The sequence below is a fragment of the Mus musculus genome, chromosome 12 (assembly GCF_000001635.26).
Source record: "Mus musculus strain C57BL/6J chromosome 12, GRCm38.p6 C57BL/6J".
NCBI classification, from domain to species: Eukaryota; Metazoa; Chordata; class Mammalia; order Rodentia; family Muridae; genus Mus; species Mus musculus.
The window spans coordinates 80,586,254-80,603,898 of NC_000078.6; the positions used below are offsets into that span (position 1 = coordinate 80,586,254).

Consider the following 17,645-nt stretch of genomic DNA (forward strand, 5'->3'; position numbering starts at 1 on the left):
CTCAGACTCTGCAAGGACTCTCCCATCCTTCACAGCAACAGCCAGAGCTCTGTTGTCAGCTCCTAGGTTCTTCACGGAAGCCAGTACACTCACTCCAGTCTTGTCTCCCATTTCTCAGGCCCTGACTCATTCAGCAGGCCTTGGTTGCTCACAGGCTATGCCTGTCCCTCTAGGTTTGTACCCCTCTAGAAACTTCTTTCCTTGAGAGTTTCATGACCTGTTTCAGATCTTTGCCAGCTTCTGCTCTCTGCTCTAGTGTCCCCTTTGCAGTTGAAAAATTTTTATTTCTTTTTTTTTAAACTTATTTATTATTTTATGTAAGTACACCGTAGCTGTCTTCAGACACACCAGAGGGCATCAGATGTCATTACGGATGGTTGTAAGCCACCATATGGTTGCCAGGATTTGAACTCAGAACCTTCAGAAGAGCAGTCAGTGCTCTTAACCACTGAGCCATCTCTCCAGACTGAAAAAAATTTTCAAATCAAGGCCTAGAGTGATGGCTCGGTGGTTAAGAACACTGACTACCCTTCCAGAGGACCGGGATTTGATTCCCAGCATCCACATGGCAGCTCATAACTGTCTGTGACTCCAGTTCCAGATGATCTACCACTATCTTCTAGACTCTTCCAGCATCAGGCATGCATCTGGCACACAGACATGCATGCAAACAAAATACCCATACACATACAAAATAAAATAATAAAAGAAAAACTCTTCAGTCATCCTAATTAAAAATGTAACCCCACGCCCCCAACCCCACTGTCCCTCTCCGCCCCTGCGTTTTCTCCCTCGCACTTATCACTCCCCATGTGGTACATTTTCCTCACACAATCTTGTTGACTTGGAGTTCTTGTTTCCCACTCTTATGAATTTTACCCCCACCCCCAACGAGAATCTAGAAGAGTGCACAGCACATAAGAGATGCTCAGTTAGCATTTGCCAAATGAACTAAAGAGTTTTACTCAAGTGTGGCTTGGGCTGGGGAGTGCTCAAAGTGCTTGCCATGCATCTGTGAGGAGCAGAGTTCAAATCACCAAAACCCCATAGAAATGCCAAGTGGTTGTGGTGGCTCACACGTAATCTCAACCTTTAAAACATGGAGACCCTTGGAACCAGCTGGCTAGCCAGGATAGCTGTATCAGCTAGAACCCCTGCCTCAGTGAGGAAGATGGAAAGCAAACAGGGGAAGACCCCTGACATTAACCTCTGGCCCCATGAACACACACGCACAGATACACACACACACACACACACACACACACACACACACACACACACACCTACTGTGCTCACACAGATGCACAATACATGCATACTTCACAAGCACATACTTAAGTCAGAGAAAGAAAGAAAACTGATGTGTGTGGCTTGCTAGACAAAGTATGAACTTTGTATTGCAATGTTGCAACTTTGTAGTTCAGTGATCTTGGAGAGGCTTAAAACAAAACAAACGCTGGGCGGGTGGCACACGCCTTTAATCCCAGCACTTGAGAGGCAGAGGCAGGCGGATTTCTGAGTTCGAGGCCAGCCTGGTCTACAAAGTGAGTTCCAGGATAGCCAGGGCTTCAGAGAAACCCTGTCTCGAAAAACCAACCAACAACCAACCAAACAAACAAAACAAACAAAACCCAGAAGTGGGATCAATGATGTGTCCCCTTTATTTCAGTACTGGGGAGGGTGAGGTGGGAGGATCACTTGAGTTCAGGAGTTCAAAACCAGCTTGAGCAACATAGACCCCCATCTCAAATAAAACGAGACAAGTGACACATGCGGTAATCCGAGAACCCGTGCTGAAGCAGAAGGATTGCTGAGACTTTAAAGCCAGCCTGCACTATAGGCTGCATAGCAAGTACCAGACCAGACAAAGCAAGACCATACGGGCTGAATGAGATAAGGTGACCTCACTAACATATATAACATAGCAATGGTATATAGGTATGGGGTATATAGGGGTGTGTGGTGTGTGTGTGTGTGTGTGTGTGTGTGTGTGTGTGTGTGTGTGTGTAAGTGAGTGATGTATATGCACATGTATGTATGTGTGCATGGGATGAGCTTATGCAAGGAAACACCCATTTTACCTAGCACAAGAGCTCACACCCCAGCATGTACTTTCATGGAGACCCCAAAGAGAAAGAAGTCTATCCCCTTCGCTCCTTCCCACCATCACCTGGAGGGATCTCTCTTCTTCTTCTTCTCCTGCAGAACTCTCCTTCAGGGTATGGATGTGTGGTGGCAGCTTGGAGATTGTGCCCTGCAGCCGAGTGGGCCATGTCTTCAGGAAGCGGCATCCCTACAACTTCCCCGAGGGCAATGCCCTCACCTATATCAGGTAGGTCCCCGTGGGAAACACCCTGGGGAAGCATGGCATTCTCCTCACTCTAGACACCCCCAGCTAATTACTTACTCACCATGCCTCTGGGTTGCAAACCTGTATCTCAGGCTCAGTTTTTCCATTTGCCAACCCCATGTCTGATACTCTGGGCATTTCTGAGGGCAGAGGATAAACTTGGAGCATTGTCCCTAGGTCTCTCTTGTCTTGAATTCCTTTCTCCACAAGTCTCAGACAAATGGCCAAGTGACTAGTATATTGCTGTTCTTATTCCTTGAACCTCAGTTGTTGGCATTGGCTGCCAATGCCTCCACATTGACTTGGCCTGGTACCCAACCATGGATATTCCCAGCCACGGAGGCCACTTGGTCTCATAGGAGAGTAAGCAGTGTCCTGGAAGACCATCCCATGATCCATGGTCCTGATGGAGTTGTTGTGTGTGGTGGTGGTGGGGCCTGCCCTGCTAAGGTCATGTCTTCCCCTCACCTAGCCATGCTGGTTTGTGTAGGTTGGACCAGTGCTTTCCACATCTAACTAATGAATGATCTAAGTTTTGTCTGATTTCTCCCAACCCATTTAAAGAAACAAAAAAAGATTTATTTAGGGATGGATGCCATGAGCATTCCTGAGGCTTGAGGAGGCCAGATGAAGGTGCCAGGATCTCTTGGAACTGGAGTTACAAATAGTTATGAGCCACCATATGGGTGCTGGAAACTGAACCCAAGCCCTCTAAAACAGCAACAAGCCATCTGTCTAGCCCCCTTATACCCCATTTTTATAGTAAAAGTCATATAGAGTTACTGCAGATACACAGGCAGAACCAATACCAATTTTTACACACAGATGATATTTACATAACATATTTATGATAATAACTCTTCATGGTATTCAAGAAGAAAGGGAAAGCCATCTTCATTCTTTCTCTCTCCCATTTGCCCATTCGTCTTTTCAGAAGCAGGTATTGCATATCTGCTCTTAGTAGGTTGCTGGTCTACCATGTTAGACTTTAGATACATTATCATGTGTAAAGTTTGTGTGTAGAGACCCACATGTTTGCCTTGGAAGGTTGTCGTCATATGCATCTTCAGGGGCGTGGCTCTGTCATGTGCCCTTCCAGTGTGGTTCTTTGACTCTGTATCACAGCCGTCCATCTTCATCAGCATCACTAGCCACTGTCTTTTTTCCCAAGGCTGTCTCACTCTCCATTGCATAGAAATATTTTCCCACTGAAGGGCACTTATTTTGCTGCCAGTGTTTTGTTAGGCAGCTAGTCTTGCATGTGTCCCTTTTGTCCACATAACAGGTCTTTCAATAGAACAGATTCCTTTGAGCGGAGAGCCTGTCATGGGTCCTGACAGATCACCCTCTGGACAGACCAGACGGATTCAGTTTACACCGAGCCAGTATTGTTTTGCCTGTAAACCTGGGATTCTTGTTGCTCTCTACCACATGGATGGAGATCATCTTCTTTTTCTTCTTGTTAATCAACAATCAGCCAGGCCTGATAGTACAGGCCTGTAGTCCCAGCTACTTCGAAGGCTAAGGTAGGAGGATTGAAGTTTCAAAGGCTTTCGAGGTCTACAGAGTGAGTTTAAGACAAACCTATTGAGCTTATTGAGACCAAATCGCAATAAAAAGAAAAGAGCTCTATGGCTTGAGCTCAGCGGCAGAGTGCCTGCCTGGCAGACATGGGGCTATGGGTTAAGCCCCCAGCACCACATTTAAAAAGCTGTAAGAACTCACACTGGGGGCTGGAGAGATGGCTCAGAGGTTAGGAGCACTGACTGCTCTTCCAGTGGTCCCGAGTTTAATTCCCAGCAACCACTTGGTGGCTCACAACCCTCTGTAATGGGGTCTGATGCCCTCTTCTGGTGTGTCTGAAGAGAGCTGCAGTGTGCTCATATACATAAAAGAAGTAAATAAAACCTTTTACAAAAAGGAACTCACGCTGACCCACCTTGACTGTCCCCTTGTCTGATAACGTGCTTTTACCCTTTCTCTGCTCTTAGGAATACAAAGCGAACGGCAGAGGTGTGGATGGACGAGTACAAACAGTATTATTATGAGGCCCGGCCCTCAGCCATCGGGAAGGCCTTTGGCAGGTGGGTCCCACCAACTCTCCTGTCTGTCTCCCCCTACCCATGTTTGCACAGCCGGGGAAGTATGAAGTAGACGCACACTGGACAACCTCTCAGTCTCCCTAGTAACTGAGTCCTGGCTCTTCTGGCTCCTCTGGGCTCCGGGAGGGAGAGTGATTCGTGGACAAGACCCTGGTCCTTCATACGTCGTGGAGATGGATAAGAAGAGAGGTTTCCCCATGAAAGTTGAAAGTGTAGCCCATTCAAAGCTACCCTCAGGAAGAACATCACCCGAGGGGGTCGTTATGACAGGGTTGTCTGCAGAGGACTATGCAGGTTTGCCTCCATACCCGTCCAGACCTGTGATCTGACATCCTATTTTCCAGTCATGGCCTGAGATGATCGTTGTCTAGTTAAGCGTTTTGAAAGTGCAGATGGATTATGAAATCAATTTAGTGAATCAGCATTAAAGAAGAAGATGAGACGGAAACGATAGATGAATTTTGTGCCAAGCAGACTAGAAAATCGGGGTTGATTGCAATCTGGAGAAAGTATTGTTTTATGAGGCTCATTTCATGGTGTATGTGTGTGTAGATGTGCACCCACCTGTGTGTCCGTGGGATGAAAGGTATGCTGAGCTCTGTGTTACTTTTGTAGTGTGAAAGCATTGTTAGTGATCAGTTATAAATGAATCATTCCCCCTGTATTAGTTAGGGTTCTCTAGAGTCACAGAACTTATTGATAGTCTCTATATAGTAAAGGAATTTATTGATGACTTACAGTTGGCAGCCCAATTCCCAACAATGGTTCAGTAGTAGCTGTGAGTAGAAGTCCAAGGATCTAGCAGTTACTTAATCCCACACGGCAAGCAGGCAAGGGAGCAAAGAGCGAGACTCTCTTCTTCCAATGTCCTCATATTGTCTCCAGCAGAAGGTGTAGCCCAGATTAAAGGTGTGTTCCACCACACCCTTAATCCCAGATGACCTTGAACTCAGAGATTTAATCTTCTGGAATCCATAGCCACTATGCCTCAAGATCTCCATACCAAGATCCAGATCAGAAACTTCTATCTCCCAGCCTCCAGATAAGGGTCACTGGTGAGCCTTCCAATTCTGGATTGTAGTTCATTCCAAATAGAGTCAAGCTAACAACCAGGAATAGCCACTACACCCCCATTTATTTATTTATTTCTATCCTTAAAAAGAAAAAGGTGAGCCACTAAGTACTTAATATTTCCTGAGGCCCCACTCTCCATGTCTCCTCCATGTCTCCATATCCCCTTTTGACCTTCACAAAATCCCCCTGGTGAGCAGGTGAGGCCGAGTTTACTCAGGCTACGAAGGTCCTCAGATGAAGCTGAGGAGAGTGAGATTCAAGCGCCCGTCGTAACAGCACATCAGAAGGTTGCAACCTGCCAGACTCCTGAGAGATGTCCATGGCTCTCCCTTCTCATTAGACCCTGTCTCCTAAACTGGACGATGATGAAATCCTCTGCAAAAAGATGAGGGCACTTTGTACATTGCTAACGGGGACTCGGGGAGTAAGAGGCTGAGGGTGAGGTGTGGTCCTGTGAGCTCAAGGAGGAACCAAGAAGACAGAGGAGATATAGAACCGAGTGTTCAGGTCGGATGTTAGTGTGGACTACCTGAGACATGTGGACAGGGGACCAGTCTCCCTCTGTGGTCCCCCTGGGGTCTGCCTCTCCACATCTTTTCCCAGCTTTGTCTTTCCCTTCAGTGTGGCCACGCGGATCGAGCAGAGGAAGAAGATGGACTGTAAGTCCTTCCGCTGGTACCTGGAGAACGTCTATCCCGAGCTCACGTGAGTGCGGCCCCCTTCCAGGGTGGGGACCAGTGACCTGCCGTACCCCGAGGCTGGACCCTCCAGCTGCCAGTCTTCTTCTTCCCTCTGAGAGGAGGCATTGCTGAGAGTTATCGGTTAGGCGTGATGTGGCTGCTGCATTTTTACCAGACTGCCTCCTCGGCAAGGAATAGATATTGTCTCCAAAGGAAGACAACAGTGCATTATGCAGCTGAGGCCACTCTGCTCTCCTCCCCTTTGACCCTGTTCTCGCTCTCCGCTGAAAACTCATCCTGAGGAGATAAAGCCATCAGAGCACAGAGTTGTTGACCACAGACCCTGCTGCAGAAAATGAGATGCAGTTGCTGCTTAGACCGGCCCAGTGGATGCATCCATTTAAACAAATATTATGCATCCATTTAAACAAATACTATGCATTCATTAGTATGTAATCACAGAGACCAAAAATGCACAGGAAAATGTTTGCTCTAGTGAAGAGGAAGCAAAATGCAAATGAGGCTTGTGGCTGTATGGGCCATGTGCTCTGAAAGGGGACAGAGAGAGGAAAGACAGGACCATGATTGTGACAGGTGGGCCACCGAGGTCCCTACTTCCTGATTCTAAATCTTTTCTGGAGTCTTGGTCACATGGCTCATTTCCCCACCTTCTTTAGATTTGGACTCATTTGTCCCCTTCTCGGGGACACGTTGTCTAAACACTAAATTGACAGTGGCATTCTTCCCTGGCATTGCTCTGAAGCCCACATCAGCATCTCTCTCTCTCTCTCTCTCTCTCTTACACACACACACACACTACACACACACATACACACACACCCCACACACTAGCTGGCTAATTTGATGTCATCTTCTGCTCGTGCCTAGAAGTTCCCCAAGGCAGAAGTCAAGAAACCATTGCCCATTTTGTCCTTGGCTCTCCTCTGGTCCCTAGAATAGTAGCTATCACAAAATAGACACTGAGTAAACACCTTTTAAAAGAACATTTTTGAGAGAATAAACTCTAGTGAGCAAGACCTGGGAGTGTGTGGAGTTAGCCTCCGTCCCGTGGAACAGGCAGCCGGGGAGACGCTCCTTCCCCTGTTGTTTCTTTCTCTCAAGGGTGCTGTCATGGCTTTCTGAGATACTCTACCCTCACAGCCTACAGGTTCTGCAAGGACAGGGAACCTCTGTCCTCCGAGGGTATATGCAATGCCTGGAAAGTTCCCATTGTTAGGTTGCAGCCAAGTCCTGGAAAACAGCTAGATGCTGAACCCAGATACTATAACTCAAAGTTCCAAATGCAGCCTGCCTGAAAAGCAGCAAGCCTAAAACAACTGCTGGGAATTTCTAAGAAATTCCTGAAGAACAATCCAAGCTACACCAGCCTCCTTGGAAGCAAGTTGGCAGCCAAGTAGCTTCAGTCCCTCTGGCCCCTAATTGAGAGGTGTAGCACATTGATTCATGAGAATGCAGTAAGTATGCCACGTCCCAAAGGATGAGGAGCCCACACTTGTTCGTGTGCACATCTGAGACACCAAGGGATTGAGAGTAGCCATGTCTTAACTACTGTTGAGGTTCCTACATTTGGATGGCACTTTGGACACTGGGCCAGCTAGTGGAGCTGAGGAGCCTGTGGCTAGGGATTCTGGGGAGATAGAACTACACCCACACCCCTTTCCACACCCCAGACCTCCACCCCAGTAAAAGAAGTGCTCGAACCCAAACCTGAATCCACCCCAAGATAGGGCAGCATGTTAACTGTGCTTTGTTAAGTCAGAAGAATGTGGCTCCTGCTGTAGGTTCTGTGGCTTCTTCCTATCTAGCTGGCTCAGCTCCAGGTCAAAGTGGGAGGGGCTAGAGATAGGCCAGAGTCACCTCAAAGGCCCTCCGCATAGAGGATCCTTGTAGATCACATGACTCGGGTGGTCACCACAAAGTCTGAGAAGGCTAAAAGAGCGTCCACTTTGCTGAGCCAGCCTGCAATCCTGCCACAGAGCTGCTCTGAGTCTAGGCCTAGCTTCAGCTGGCCTGCTAGTTCATCACTTTTATTAGGACTGTCCCAACCAGCAATGCAGACTACATCGCACCATTATAGGGTGCTAGTCACATAGTGGCCATTGTAGACTCATTACAATAACTTCAAGCAGATGTCAGGAATCATTCTAACCAAAATAGTATGTTGTAACAACCTTCTAGTCGGCATGGTATGGCAATAGTGGGTGCTATTTCTATGAAGGCATTGTGAGGTCTAATGGTTGCCCTGCTTAGAGGAGAGTCACTGGGGGAAACAGGGGCAGACACAGAGGAGCACACATAAACAGCTTGGTTGGCTCTGCCAGGCAACTGAGGAACACGAAGGGGCTTGCCATCTGGGCATCTAGAACTGCTGTCCCAGGGACATAGAGCAGAGGTGCCTATGCTCTTGGCATTACTGCCCAACATGTGTTCCTTCCACAAGCACCACTGGGCAGAGCCCCCACAGGGACAGTGCCCTCTCACCTCTGGCAGCTGATGAGCTGGCAAGAAGAACATAGGGTGAAATCAGAATAACCCCGTGCCGCTCGAAGCATTTCCCTGGAGCACAATTCTCAGAGGTCCCAGAAGGCAGCTTGGTTCATGCAGAGAGGGAAACCAGCACTCAGGGACCTTGAAGCTTTTCCTCATAGGAGTTACAAACTCAGCTCCTTCCAGGGGTCATAGAGGCAGAGAAAGCAACACAAGAAACGGGGTGAACAGTAAGGAGTGCAACTGCCCCTCAGGACAGATGGTGAGTGTTCCTGGATCCCTGGCTCAGAGGGCCTGATCTCAGAGATGCTGGACTCAGGTTTTGCCCCATAACCTTAGAGTGTGCGTGCGTATGCGTGCACGCGAGTATGTGGGAAGCAAAAGGCCAGAGCTGGATGTTTTCTGCTGTTATGACCCACCATCTCTCTTGAGACAGGGTCTCTTAACTGAACTTGGGGTTCACCAGTTGACTAGATTGGCTGGCTAGCAGAGTGAGAAGCTGCCTGTCTCTGCCCACTCTGCACTGCACCTACAAGTGGCCATACCTGGTTCTACATGCATGCTGGCATCTGAACTCAGGTCTCTGTTGCATGTTCATCAATAGAGCCATCTTAGGCCTTTAAAAAAGATTTTAATTAATTGGTGGGGACTTGGATGCTTGTGTGGACAAATCATAGAACTCAGTTCTCCCCTTCTACCACGTGGGTCCCTGGGATTGAACTCAAGTTGTCGGGCTTAGCAGCAAGTATCTTTACCCACTGAGCCATCTTGCCAGACCCCTCATTTTTAAAAGCAGCAGTCACTCCTCCTCTGTGAGGATCAGATGGGATGTGTCTGATAACAGCGGCCACCCCTGCTCTGGACCTGTGCGATAAGGTCTGGTTCTGAAGGGAAGTCTAAGTGGTGGGTGCCACCACCAGGGTGTGTGACAGGGAGTAAAGGGAGCTCTCTGCAGCTCCCTGAGAGCAAATCAGTACTGGGGTTCCATGGTTTCTCAAACAGCCTGGGGAAGACCTGCTTTGGCTGAGATCCTGCAAGGCTGTCCACATCAAGGAATGGCAGACACGGCCCCTCCCACGGCCCAGGCTCTCTCTAACAGAGGCATTAGGGAGCAAGAAGCATCAGGCCCAGGGTCATATACTGAGTACTCCTGGTTTCCACATAGTGTGTGATGGATGATTAATTCATGGGCCTCCCCAAACTAGACATACAAGCCTGTGTCAGCTGCAGATGGTAGCCTGCCTAGGTTCACTGCCCAGAGGTTATCACTGTGTGTGCACCTGTGTGCGTGTGCTTAAGCCTTTTACTGGCACATGAAATATTTTAATAATGTGATAGCTTGAAGCCTCCCTCGGCAGCAGGCTGAGTGCTGGCTGGTTTTCTCTCACAGTCATTTTGTAATGGGTACAGGGTTTCTTTCCTGTGCATGTATCTAGCCCATGCCAGCTGCTGAGTAAGCAGATATTCCCAATGCTTTTTGGTATGAATATCTTTTAATACAACGGGCTTATTTTTCATTAAGTTCCTTACACGGGCACTCTTCAGTCAAAGACATGCATACGTTAAGGGCTCTGGTGCTTAATTCCACAATGTTCTCTCCCAAAGCTGAGCTAGTTCATGCTCTCGCTGGTAGAGTAAGTCTCATAGGTATTGCCAACACTGGGCATTGTTTAAAACACACATACACACTCTCTCACACATACAGATATAAGAGAAACAAATAATTGCTCTCTAACACACATTCTTTCATCACAGTGAGACTGAACATGTTTGCATGGTTATACATTTTCAGTTAGCTGCTCCAAAGTCATCCCCTCACTGGTATTTTGAAATCGGGTGGTAAAGTCACCTTTAAACTCCCAGGTGTCCACTTCCAGGCTGAAGAGTCCATGAGTTAGGCCTGAGTATCTCTTCAGGGTCCCTTGTGTCTCAGGTCTCCCATAAGAACCTTCTAGGACTGAGGCTGTTTCTGCCTCTTACAACCCTGCTCCCCATACCCCACCCCCACCTCCCCAGACTGCCAGTCCTGGAGACCTCAGTGACTCCCTCTGGAGGAAGGGGTGGGTAAGCAAGAGGAGAGAGAAAAGCAGCCTGATGTCACCTTTCTCCTCAGTGTCCCCGTGAAGGAAGTGCTCCCTGGTGTCATTAAGCAAGGAGTTAACTGCTTAGAATCCCAAGGCCAGAACACAGCTGGTGACCTCCTGCTTGGAATGGGGATATGCAGAGGGTCAGCCAAGAGCCCACCACCAGCCCAGGTAAGCTGTTTAGGGCTAAGAGCAGGATGGAATCTGAGAGCGTTGGCCACGAATGGGGTTAGGGCTTCTCTCTGCTCATTTTCCTCCTCGCTTTCTACACCATCCATAAATCAACCTTCCCAGGGCTCCCCACATTTTGCTCCTGCTGAATGCCCATTCCTTTCCAGCGCTGGGTCCCTCACTTCCTCTTCTAAAGGAAGAAATGGTGCCCAGTTCTGTGCTGGAATATAGTTTGAATGTGTGTGATGGTCTGCAGGTCTCTAAGACTCTGTGTACATAGCTAATGCATGAGTGCCACACCTGTATCAGCTCTAGAGCAGATTGGGGAAACCCCATCATGGACCCAGCTAGGTCCTGTATTCTTCCTTCTTCCCTCTCTCCAGCATCCCTTGGGGCCTCCTTAACTCCCCTCTGGTTAGCACCAGCTGAGTTTCTTTATCTTAATATTTGGCTGAGAACAGTTTCTAACATAAAGCAAAATGGAAGCTGTACAGTGAATACTCTCCTTTAGCTTCTACAGTTATTTGTAAAAAGTTTGAAAAAGGCTGGGCAGTGGTGGCGCACGCCTTTAATCCCAGCACTTGGGAGGCAGAGGCAGGCTGATTTCTGAGTTCGAGGCCAGCCTGGTCTACAGAGTGAGTTCTAGGACAGCCAGAGCTATACAGAGAAACCCTGTCTCGAAAAACAAAACAAAACAAAAAAAAAAAAGTTTGAAAAAAAGTCCTGAATCTCTTTGCCTAATCACCTGTCTACCCATATCTGTCCACCCAGAGCTGTCCTTTCCTTGTCTTGCAGGCATGGTTATTTAGCGATCACCTTATCCAGCAGCAGGGGAAATGCCTGGCTGCCACCTCCACCTTAATGTCTTCCCCTGGATCCCCAGTCATACTGCAAACGTGTAACCCTAAAGAAGGCAAGCAGGTAAGCCTCCACGACCAGGCACAGATGAACAACAGCTCCAAGGGACACTGAGCAGTTATGCCCTGACAGGGGAGTCCCAGCTTGAGGCATGTGCTCGAAGATCAGCCTCTCGGTTGAGAATCTGAGGAGCCTCTGGCATCATCTAGGCCCAGCAGAGCAGACGCTGCAGCTAAGTGTTTGTTTAACATTAGTTCTGCCAGTCTGGGGGCAGGAACCATTTGTCTTGCTAACGCTGCTCGTCCAACCTTTGATGACAACTACAAAGCTCAAATAAGAACTAGCTTGGATGCCCAGACTGTGCTAGCCCGCTCACATCCACAATCATCCTTTAGCTGCCTCCTCCTCCAGCTGCCTGGTAAGATAGTTCTCAACGAGCCCTATTGTCCAGTGAGTGAGCCATGGCTTCCTTCACATAGGCTTTCAGCTCCCACAGCTAGAAAGAGCAGAAGGAGCTAGGATTTAAATCTGGGCTCAGTGTGACTCCTGAGCCCACAGACTTAAGCCAGAACTTAGTAAGAATTTCTTGGCTACTGGCTCACTGGGAATCTGAGGTCCAGAGACAGTGATTTGCAAGCTCACATGACTAGCCTCAGATGGTTCCTAGGAAACAGTTCAGGGTTACTTGTGGAAGGAAAGGCTAATGCTCCGAGAAATGTTGTCACTTGCCCCCAGCGCAAAGCAGCCAGTGACAGAGCACTAAGTACTAGATTGCCGGAGTTAGCCCTTCTCTTTGCTGCTGCACTCTTCCTGGTTAAAGGGGCTCCTTGTTCCCCAGAGCATGGGATCCAAGGCCCAGGCCGCTGCAGCCGCCTCTCCACCCTGCTGGTGACACAGCCTGCTTACAGTCCAACAAAGGGTGAGGAGGGGCCTGGCTCTCAGCCTGGGCCTACAGGGCTTCCACCCACGCCTCTGCTGTTTGTTTGGGTCAATTCTTTCTTTAGGGTTGAGTGGCAGTTTGTTATTCTGTTCTGGAAAAACAGCCAGGTTCTCTCCTTCCAGCCTTTGAGTATGAGAATGGGGGCCAGGGTGACAGGGAAGAACATTATAGCCACTTACTGGGCTTCCTGGCCACTTCTGCTAGCTTTCAGCCAAAGAGATATAGCTTGACCTCTGCCCTGTTCTGCAGCCAGGCAGGTGCAGTCTGCCCTTTGGCTGGAGCCTCAAACCCTTCCTGAGAGGAAAGCCTTGAGCCCACAAACACCTCTATGATGAAGTCAGAGCTTTCTGGTATCTTCCCAGGCAGCTCATTCAAATACTTCTCTATAAAAGCACCCTGTGGACCATAGAGACCCTTGCTGCCAATCCTGACAACCCGATTCCCCAGGATCCATGTGTCCTCAGGCTGCATGTGTTATGTTCCTCCAAGCCTGGCTAGTCATCCCCCCGACCCCCAGCACCCTGGATGCCACACCTCTCACCACCATGGAGGACAGATGAACAGTTCCCCGACTGTCAGTCCATTCTGGATTCTTGGCTTTCCTTTCTGGTCTCTAATTGGCCTTGATTCCAACCCAGGCCAGTTAGGCTTCACGTGTCCATGAAGCTCCTGAGAGTTAGACAGGGTGCGATGAAGTCAGCAGGCTCTAGTCCAGCCATTCCCCAGGTTCCTCGCTCATACAATAATGGGCTGCTGCGCCGGGCATGGTGGCGCATGCCTTTAATCCCAGCACTTGGGAGGCAGAGGCAGGCAGATTTTTGAGTTTGAGGCCAGCCTGGTCTACAGAGTGAGTTCCAGGACAACCAGGGCTACACAGAGAAACCCTGTCTTGAAAAACAGAAAAAAAAAATAATAATGGGCTGCTGCTTGACCAGAGGATGCAGATGCTGAGACCGGGCATAGGAGATGCCTGAACATGTGTGACATCTGCACAGCCTCAGAGTGGCTGGGAGAGCCGGTGAGAAAGGCTGCCTAGAAGTTCTGGTGGAAGTAAGATTTCTACCAGTGGGTTATTCATTTGCTCATTGCTTCCCATGCCAAGGAATGCACAGATCATGTGCAAAAAGGGAAGGGAGAGCCTGGTTTGACATTTTGTTGGAGGTTTAGCCAATGGAGTCAAACATGAGAGGCTGTAAGAACAGTCCGGTATCCAAATAGAAACTGGAGATGCAGGTGTGCCTGTGGAAACTAAGCCAAATTTTAAATAACACCGTCTCCACAGTTGAGTGCAGCTTATCTCTGTCCCTTAGCTGCACAGTGAGAACACAGACAATCTCTCTCGGAGCTCTGCAGGCTCCAGTCTCATGGTCATGAGCTCTGTCGCCTCATAGGAAGGTAAAAAGGGATGTGGCTGCAGGGAAGGAAAATAGGCAAGAAACAGAACATTGATGTCTGCTGCTATTCGGTCTTCTGCAAACGCAGGCCTCTGCCTTACATCTCTTCTCCATATCCCGTATAACACACCATCCTCTATCCAGGCCTTTCTGAAATGTTCTATGGAAACAGCTTCCCCCCTTACCTTGTCAAGCTTGGGAGAAGAAAATTCTAAGATCCCCTTTGTGACTCCGACATAGGGGGACTCCAGTTTCCCACCCCCAGCCCACTACATGACTCTAAAGGTGGTGGCCACTTCCACTTGAGGGTGTAGGTACTGGGACTCTTGATTGCAAGTCAGATCAGGCATGGAGGGCTACAGGAAGAAGAAAGCTTTGTTCTTATAAAGCAAAGATTCCCCTAGGCCACGGGTCACTAACTCGGTCTCTGCAGGGAACTGGTGGGGGAGCTGCTAGGTGAGGAAAGTCAAGTCCAGGAGCTGATGGATGAGAGCAGAGAGCAGGGGGCGCCCCAGCCCAGCCATCTGATAGAAACTGAGCCTAGTGTCCATAGAAAAACTGGAGATGTGTTTTATGTGACAGCGAAGGTGGGATTTAAAATAACAGCTCCAGGTTGGACACAGCCCCTGGGAGTGTTGTTTCCTTTGATCTATGTAGTAAGTTGTCCCATACCACAGAAGTGAGCACCCAGAGAGGGACACAGTCTGTTTTCAATGAAGGGGGATGAGGGCTGGGGAGATGACTGCAGCACTGTTGAAGTGCTTGCTGTGTGATCCCGAGGACCTCAGTGTGGATTCCCCAGCACCCACATAAGAGGCCAGGCACAGCCTGGGATCTCAGCACTGGGGAGCAGGACATATGAGGATCCCTGCAGCTTGCTAGCCAGCCAGTCTTGCTGAGTTGATGAGCTCCGTGGTTAGTGAGGCCCTGTATCAAAAAATAAGAGAAAGTTATACAGGAAGACACTGACATCAACATCTGGCCTCCATGAAGGCACATGCTCACACACGTGTAGGAAATGCACGCTTGAGCACGCGAGCACGCACACCCACACCCACACAAATAAATAAACAAACGAGCACTGTGTGTTGTAGGTGTATGTGGTTTTGTGTGCACGCTCATGAAATGAAGGTACAAACTACTTCTTAGTCCTGAACTGGGCATGGAGTGTAGCCTTGTGCATGTCGGGTAAGCACTGTACCACAGAGCTCCAGCCCCAGCTCATATGTTGTTATTTTCAAACCATTTTCTTCTTCCTTTCCTCTCTCCCTTCCACCCAGAAATGGAGAAGGAAAGGATCTTTCATCCAGCATTCAGTCAGCGGCCTCTGCCTGGAGACAAAGCCTGCCCAGCTGGTGACCAGCAAATGTCAGACAGATGCCCAGGCCCAGCAATGGCAGCTGCTGCCACACACATGATGGTAGCCCCCAGCCTCCTGTACCTTCTGCATGAGACTTGGGGACTGGAAGGGGTTAGGGTGGGGGAGTGTCAAGCGGGCTGTTTCCCATCTCCTCACATTTCGACCGGATCATCAGTACACACCCCTACCACGCATTTCTCCAAAGCTAGTTCAGGCAGGGTGCAGGGGCATGCTTCATGCCCTCTGTGCCACCCAAGTCTTGCCCTGGGAGAGGAGATGGTTAGTATGCAGCTGTCCTGGGCAGAGACTTGGCAGCTGCTCCTGGCCCTTTGTCTTCTCCCTTGGCCCTTTTTGGGCTCCAGACAGTGATGTGTGGGCCTTCCCCTTGTTGCCTAAGAGGGACGAGGACCAAAACCTACCAAAGGGGCCAGTTGGGTCACGGGGCTAGCCTAAAGTCAACACAAGAGGACAGGTGGCATCGTGTGTGAAGAGGCTGAAAGCAAGGCAGCTAGAGAAGAGGAAGGGTTGAGAAGCTCCGGCCACTGGGTGAGCGAGGGAGGGATGCAGCCTGGGAGCAGAGGATGGAGATTCACAGAAGAACGTGGATAGAGAAGCAGCCAACTGTGAAGTGCCAGAAAACCAAGGTCTCTTTTCAGGACATCATCACCCTGTTGCTGCTTTGCCAGCCCCAGGTCCCAAGCCCAACATATGTCTGCAGCCCCTAGGTGACCACAGTCTTAGCAAGAAACTGGAGAGGGATCTGGGGTATAATTTATTAAGTAGAATAATTTCCACTTCCGCTTAGCCATATGTCACGCCAAGACCTCACACTTGGGCGTGTCCCCACTAACTGGTCATACACCCTGAAATACCCTTATCTTTGCTAACTGTTTTGGACTCCTACTTTTTCAGGTTCTTTGCCTCTGTAAACATTGCATTGTGGGGCAAGGTGGCTAGTCAGAATTGGACCCCTTTCCTGGAGTATAACCATTCCTAGTCAGTAGAGACTGAGTCACCCAGGTCAAAACACCGCGCTAAATCCCTTCACCAAAGGCCAGTGGTTGTAGTGGGTTTCGAAGCTGGCTAGTGGCTCCTGTCTGTGTACAGAATAACCTGCTCTCTCCTCTCCCGATACTGAGAACACGGAGACTATAGGTTGGTATCATCCTGGAATCCCGTCCTTTTCCTCACCATTGGCTTACACAATGGCTCTTGGGTAAAAGAGCCCAAAATTCTTGGGGTCTCTATCCCAAAGCAAGTCTGCCTAAGAAGGCCAGTCCTATCCCAGGAGCACCCAGTCTTTCATAAACCAGGCAGCCAGATATTCACAGGGAATCAACACACTTGAGAAGGTTGAGAAATCTCTAGTAAATTGCATGTGTATGTACATGTGCAATTACATAGGTGGGGGTTGAGCCTGGATTTTCCCTGCTTCGTGGTTTTTCAAAGCCTCTGATCCTTTGCGCTGGATTAGCACTACCAGCTAGCTATCTGGGGCTCTGCCCCGAATCTCCCTCTCTGCTGGGCCCAGCCTGTACATCACCAGGTGTTAGAAACCAAGTCCTGGGTTTGTAGTGCCCACTCTGGCGGGTACTCCAGCAGTTTCCCTGCACCTCTGGCTCTCACCAGCATCCTCTCAGCTGTTCTGTGCCAAATACGTCTGCACCCCTGGGTTCAGCCCAGGGGCCCCTCACCTCGGTGACTAAGCTTCGCCCACCTTGTTACGATGTCTTATATATATACACACTGCTATTTACAGACCTGGCCTTGGATCCTGTGACCCTCTGGGAAGAGTCCTGCCAAAGTCCAGGACAGCATTGGGGCTAAGGCAGAGGCTTTTCTCTAGAGGCTTGGGCCCTGTCCCAACGTGGACTTTGGGGCTAGGAACCTGGGCTTCTCTCTGTGAATGTAAGGACAGCTACTCAGAGAGCCTTGATGGGGGCCTCTCCCCATTTCCTGTGGTCAGACCCGGCTCAGCACTTGGCAGCTGTCCCGTGCGGGGACTCAGTCCAACTCTGTGTTTGCTTTTCTTCTTGGCCAAAGCATGTGCCACTAAGCTGTCCTGGAGGACATTGTCTTTATGAAACACACCTGGAATAAAACCACTTCTTACATGTCCACATA

General features: G+C 49.3%; 1 protein-coding gene across 3 annotated transcripts in view; it reads left to right on the top strand.

Moving 5' to 3' along the window:
- Positions 1-17,645, top strand: part of Galnt16 (polypeptide N-acetylgalactosaminyltransferase 16) — an 85,428-nt gene extending 67,783 nt beyond the window's left edge. For all 3 annotated transcript variants that reach the window (NM_001361700.1, NM_001361701.1, NM_001081421.2), the window contains 6 exons: positions 2,206-2,332; positions 4,342-4,434; positions 6,148-6,231; positions 10,828-10,969; positions 11,765-11,890; positions 15,442-17,645. In NM_001361700.1, coding sequence (NP_001348629.1) covers positions 2,206-2,332; positions 4,342-4,434; positions 6,148-6,231; positions 10,828-10,969; positions 11,765-11,890; positions 15,442-15,579 — 710 coding nt within the window. In that variant the 3' untranslated portion in view covers positions 15,580-17,645. The remainder of the gene's footprint in view (positions 1-2,205; positions 2,333-4,341; positions 4,435-6,147; positions 6,232-10,827; positions 10,970-11,764; positions 11,891-15,441) is intronic.